The 6,318-nt window shown below is 39.6% G+C and overlaps 1 protein-coding gene across 1 annotated transcript; it reads right to left on the reverse strand.

The window, feature by feature from the left end:
• Positions 1 to 1,983: 1,983 nt before the first annotated feature.
• LOC147373543 (olfactory receptor 2A1/2A42-like) lies at positions 1,984 to 2,936 on the reverse strand. Its single transcript, XM_086398276.1, has one exon. It carries the CDS (start codon positions 2,914 to 2,916, stop codon positions 1,984 to 1,986), a length of 933 nt encoding a protein of 310 aa, XP_086254402.1. The 5' UTR covers positions 2,917 to 2,936.
• Between the last annotated feature and the right edge of the window lie 3,382 nt (positions 2,937 to 6,318).

Consider the following 6,318-nt stretch of genomic DNA (forward strand, 5'->3'; position numbering starts at 1 on the left):
TGTTATGATGACTGAACGAGATGATCCATGTAAATGATCGATATAAGTATGAAGTGTACAGCACTGAGTGATTAATTCAAACCTTAACTCTTATTGTAAAAACCCATTTTGTTTGTACATTCAGTAAGCGCTGTTGCCCACTCACAGTGATTAAGAGTAGGGTTGAGAAGTTACTAAACCCCAAATGAAGGACACACCCTTATTCTACTGAACAACCCTCCTGTTCAGTGTTACTGTGAAATTGAGGAAGAGTCTGGAGGAAAGTGGCCACCCTTGTCTCAGGGCAAGTTATAAAGTGGATGTAAAAGTAACACTCTGAAAAAATTATTTCAAACATATGGGACTCAACTCTGACTATTGGGTTTGTAAACAGAATTAATTACCACAAGGCAGAAAAGCCAGTCATACCATACTAGCCACTTATACTATCAGGTAAAATTTCCTATGAAATTACTGTTGAAAAGACACTAGAAAATAATATACAGAGACAGTCTGTACATCTACATAACTTACATTCAACACACAAAATTTTATGGGAATCTAAAAAACAACAGAAAATATTTGTTTGTACCCATTTTCCACCTAGTTTTATTCTTTTAGTAGCCATGAGCTAATCAGTTTACCCCCAAAGCTATAAACAACATACTATTTCCACCCCATCAGCAAGCTTTTCCTTTATCTTCCCTGCTTTCTCCAAAATCAGTTCAGTTCAGTTTAGTCACTCAGTTGTGTTTGACTCTTTGTGACCCCATGGACTGCAGCACACCAGGCTTCCCTGTCCATCACTAACTCCCAGAGCTTGCTCAAACTCATGTCCATCATGTAGGTGATGCGATCCAACCATCTCATCCTCTGTTGTCCCTTTCTCCTGCCTTCAATCTTTCCCAGCATCAGGGTCTTTCCCAAGGAGTCAGTTCTTCACATCAGGTAGCCAAAGTATTGGAGTTTTAGCTTCAGCATCAGTCCTTCCAATGAATATTCAGGGCTGATTTCCTTTAGGATTGACTAGTTGGATCTCCTTGCAGTCCAATTCCTTTTGGATTGACTGGTTTGGATCTCCAAAATACCTGGTATTAATTATGTTCCTTTAATCAGCCTGCTCCCTAATATGACTCAACAATTTTCATATGAGATTTTTCAGCATTATGGAGCACAACTAGCTAGACATCTCTGACTTACTCTTGAGCAGGGGGAGTGCAGTTTTTGAGAGTGGACAAGTGTGCTTCTAGGCTTTTGAAGATCACTTCCCTTTATAACCTCCTATTTTCTTTCAAATCTTTGACCTATACAATTAGGCAGGAAAGCATAAAGAATGTATTCAACTGTGTAGACTCAGGAAATCAATTTAAATAAATGTTAATTTCAGAAATATTATATTCAGAGCAATCAAACCAAAAATCATAGTATAATCCAAGCTATGGGTTTTCCAGTAGTCATGTACTGATATGAAAGTTGAACCATAAAGAAGGGTGACTGCCAAAGAACTGATATTTTTGAAGTGTGTTACTAGATAAAACTCTGGAGAGTCCCTTGGACTGCAAGGAGATCAAACCACTAAATCCCAAAGGAAATCAACCTTGAATATTGACTGGAAGCACTGATGCTGAAGTTGAAACTCCAATACTTTGGCCACCTGATGTGAAGAGCTGACTCATTGGAAGACTCTGATGCTGGTAAAGACTCAGGACAGGAGAAGTGGGGGACAGAGATGAGATGGTGAGATAGCATCACTGACTCAATGAATATGAGTTTGAGCAAACTCTGGGAGATAATGAAAGACAGGGAAGCCTGGAGTGCAGTTCATGGAATTCACGGAACATGCTTAGTGACTTAACAATAACAATAAAATCACATCTGAAAGAAAAATCAATGAATGCAGTATAGCTAAAAATTTTCCTTCAAAGGAAGAAAGAAGCCTTATTCTTGTGTCATCAAGGCGTACATAAGAGAGCAGAGAACTTTTTTGGATTCAAATGTAACCAGTTAGAAATGACTCTCCTTGAACAGTGCTCTCCTCAGGGCACCCTTGACCTCTTTGTTCCTAAGGCTGTAGATCAGCAGGTTCATCATGGGGTTGAGAAGACTATAAAACAGAAAAAGGTTCTTCTGCTGCTTCTCAGGGTGGAGGGACTTGGGGGCCATGGACATGACGATGGCACTGCCAAAGAAGAGCCCGACCATGCAGAGGTGGGAGGCGCAAGTGGAGAAGGCCTTCCTGCAGCCCTCAGCTGACTGGATCCTCAGGATAGCGGCCAGGATGCGTGCATAGGAGCCCAGCAGCAGGCAGAGGGGCCCGACGAAGACAAACACAGAAGCAGCAAAAATGACAAGTTGGTTGAGCTTAGTGTCAGCACAGGCCAGCTTGAGGACAGACAGGATTTCACAGAAGAAGTAGTTGATTTCATGAGGCCCACAGTAGGGCCGCCTCAGGACAAGACCCATGTGGACCAGGCCCAGGAGGGAGCCACATGCCCAGGAAGTCCCCACCAGGCTGATGCCGACTCTCCAGCTCACAATGACAGAATACCGGAGTGGGTGGCAGATGGCCACACACCAATCATAGGACATCACCACCAGGAGCAGACATTCGGTATGAGCGAAACTCAAAAAGAGAAAGGTCTGTGTGATGCAGCCAGCAAAGGAGATGGGCTTGGCTGGACTCAGGAGGTTGACCAGCATCTGGGGCACCATGCTGCAGGCGTAGGCCATGTCAGCGATGGCCAGGTGTGAGAGGAAGAAGTACATGGGGGTGTGCAGTCTGGGGTCCAGTGAGATGAGCCCCAGGATGACCCCGTTCCCCAGCAGGGTGAGGACATAGAACAGGGAGAAGAGCCCAAAAGGGAATAAGTGGATCCTTGGACCAAGACAAAATCCTAGTAGGATGAACTCTGTAACCATCGTCTGATTTTTCTCCATTTCACTAGTAAGAGAGAACCAGACAGCTATGTGACATCTATTTTATTTAATACTTCATATATTTTTGGTATATGGATAACTATTAATAAACATCTTTAAGAACTCATTGAATTATAAATAAGGAAAGAAAGAATAGAAAGGTTAGGGAAGGGGAAAGGAAGGAAGAAGGAAGCAAAAAAAGAAAGACAGACTTATCTATCTAAATAAAGTTAAGTGTTCAATAAACTAAATTTTCTATCTAATATTCAATTTTACAGAAGAGAAATATGTCATCAAAAGACTTACCTAGAGCCACTGACATTGTCCTGAAATTAAGAAATATCAAACCAGATTACAAGAAAACAATCATGAAATATGGATTGTCTAAGAGCTGCTTATGTCCAAATCAGTGGGAGAACTACCTGGTAGTAGAAAGAATCAGAAGTAATTGGTATTTAAATCCCATGTTCACAGATTGGAAGAATTAGTACATGCTGACAAAAGCCATAGATGGATTCAATGGAACCCCTATCAAAATTCCCATTGTATTTCTAACAGAACTAGAAAAATAATCCTAGATTTTTAAGGAATTGCCAAAATCCCAGAATAGCCAAGGCAATCCTGAGAAAGAAGATCAAAGCTTAAGGCTTTCCACTTCTAGATCTCAAGCTGTATTACAAAGTTACAGCAGTCAAAACAATACGTTGCTGGCCTAAAAACAGAAACACAGGCCAATTAAACAGGATTCAGGGCACAGAAATAAATCCCTGCAAATATGTTCAACTAATATTTAACAAGGGAGCCAAGAATACTCAGTGGAGAAAGGACAGTCTCTTCAGTAAATGTGCACATTGGATATTCATATATAAAAGAATGAAATTAGACTCCTATCTTACACCACTCACAAAAATTAGCATACAGTGGATTAAAGTCTTAAACAAAAGAACTGAAACTACAAAGAAGTAAATAAAACATAAAATAGATGATCCTTGACCTGGCTCTTGGAAATGAATTTTTTGACATAACATCTAACAAAATAAAAAATAAACAAGTGGAACTACCTCAACTAAAAAGGTTCTGCACGGCAAAGAAATAAAAAAAAAATTAACACAATGAAAAGACAACATAAGGCATGGGAAAAGATACTTGGAAACCATATATATTGAACAAGAGGTTAATATTCAAAATATATATTTAAAAAAACCCATACAACTCAGCAGCAAAAAAGCCAATCAGTTCAGTTGCTCAGTCATGTCCAACTCTTTGTGACCCCATGAACTGCAGCACACCAGGCCTCCCTGTCCATCACCAACTCCAGGAGCCTACCCAAACTCATGTCCATTGAGTTGGTGATGCCATCCAACCATCTCATCCTCTGTCATCCCCTTCTCCTCCTGCCTTCAATCTTTCCCAGCATCAGGGTCTTCTCAAATGAGTCAGCTCTTCACATCAGGTGGCCAAAGTATTGGAGTTTCAGCTTCAACATCAGTTCTTCCAATGATCTCAGGACTGATCTCCTAGGATGACTGGTTGGATCTCCTTGCAGTTCAAGAGACTCTTAAGAGTCTTCTCCAATATTACAGTTCAAAAGCATCAACTCTTCGGCACTCAGCTTTCTTTATAGTCCAACTCTCACATCCATACATGACTACTGGAAAAACCATAGCCATGACTAGATGGACCTTTGTTGCCAATAATCCAATCTAAATGTGAATAAACAATCTAAATGGACATTTACTCAAAGAATACATACAGATAGCCAAAGGCACCTGACAAGTTACTCAGTATCACTCAATATCAGACAAATGCAAATCAATATCACAGTGACCTATCACATCATGCCTATTAGAATGGTTATGATCAAAAAGATAAGAGACGACAAATGTTGACAAAGATGTGAAGAAAAGGGAACCCTTTTACACTGTTGGTGGAAGTGAAAATTGTTACAGTTAATGTGAAAAACAATATGGAAGTTTTCCCTGAAAATAAAAATGGAATTACCGTACGATCTAGCAATTTCTCCCAGGCATTTATCTGAAGGAAAAATAAACACTAACTCAAAAAGTTATCTGTGGCCCCATGTTCATACCAGCATTACTCACAATAGTCAAGGAAAGGAAACCACCTAAGTGTTCACCAGCAGATGAGAGGATAAGAAGTAGAGAGTGTGTGTGTGTTCAGCCACAAAAAGAAGGGAGTCCTGACATTTGTGACATGAACGGACCTGGAGGGCATTCTGCTTAGTGAGATAAATGAGACAGAGAAAGACAAATACTGCATGATCTCATTTATATGTGGAGCTAAAAACCGAACACCGAACTTATAGACAGGGATTAAATTTGTGGTTAAGGATTGAAGGGTACGTATGGAGCAAAAACTAGATGAACATACTCAATAGGGACAAAGTTCTAGTTATAAGGTAAATAAGTACTAGTGACTATAGCTAACACAATGAATATAATTAACATTACTCTATGGTATATTTAAAAGGTGTAAGAGAGTAATGATCCTATGACTTCTAACCACAAGAAAAAAAAAGCAGTTTCTCTTTTTATGGTTATCAATATGTGAGATGGATTTTTAAATTTATTTTTTAGTTTTAAAATTAAAATTTTATGCTAGAGTACCAATTAACTATATGCTATGATAGAACTGTGGTGTTGGAGAAGACTCTTGAGAGTCCCTTGGACTGCAAGGAGATCCAACCAGTCCATTCTGAAGGAGATCAGCCCTGGGATTTCTTTGGAAGGAATGATGCTAAAGCTGAAACTCCAGTACTTTGGCCACCTCATGGGAAGAGTTGACTCATTGGAAAAGACTCTGATGCTGGGAGGGATTGGGGGCAGGAGGAGAAGGGGATGACAGAGGATGAGATGGCTGGATGGCATCACTGACTCGATGGACGTGAGTCTCAACGAACTCCGGGAGTTGGTGATGGACAGGGAGGCCTGGTGTGCTGCGATTCATGGGGTCTCAAAGAGTCGGACATGACTGAGCGACTGATCTGATCTGATGATAGATATTTACTAGATTTATTGTGGTAATCATTGTACAATATTTGCAACTCAAATCATTACAGTGTATACCTTAAATTTAGATAATACTGTATGTTAATGATATCTCAGTAAAACTGGAAAACAGTTTTTAAAAGAGAATAAGATTGATCATAGCCTAGAATCAGGAACTAGACCCATCTTACTATTGATTCAATCCTTCACATTTGGGAAATGTTTTATATCTGAAATCCAAAACATATTACCATTTAAACAAAAAAAAAAGTGACTGAAATCAGCAGTAAGGATTAATACATATTTTATAAGTATCTAACAGAAACAATGATAAATTCAGCTTGCCTCTTGACAAATGGCAGCATTAGTATGTTAGTGGTAAGATATCTAGTCTATGAATTTGTGGTTTGGTAAA

The sequence above is a fragment of the Bos grunniens genome, chromosome 4, assembly GCF_055505025.1.
Source record: "Bos grunniens cultivar Pamir isolate PY7600 chromosome 4, Bosgru_T2T1.0, whole genome shotgun sequence".
Classification (NCBI taxonomy): domain Eukaryota; kingdom Metazoa; phylum Chordata; class Mammalia; order Artiodactyla; family Bovidae; genus Bos; species Bos grunniens.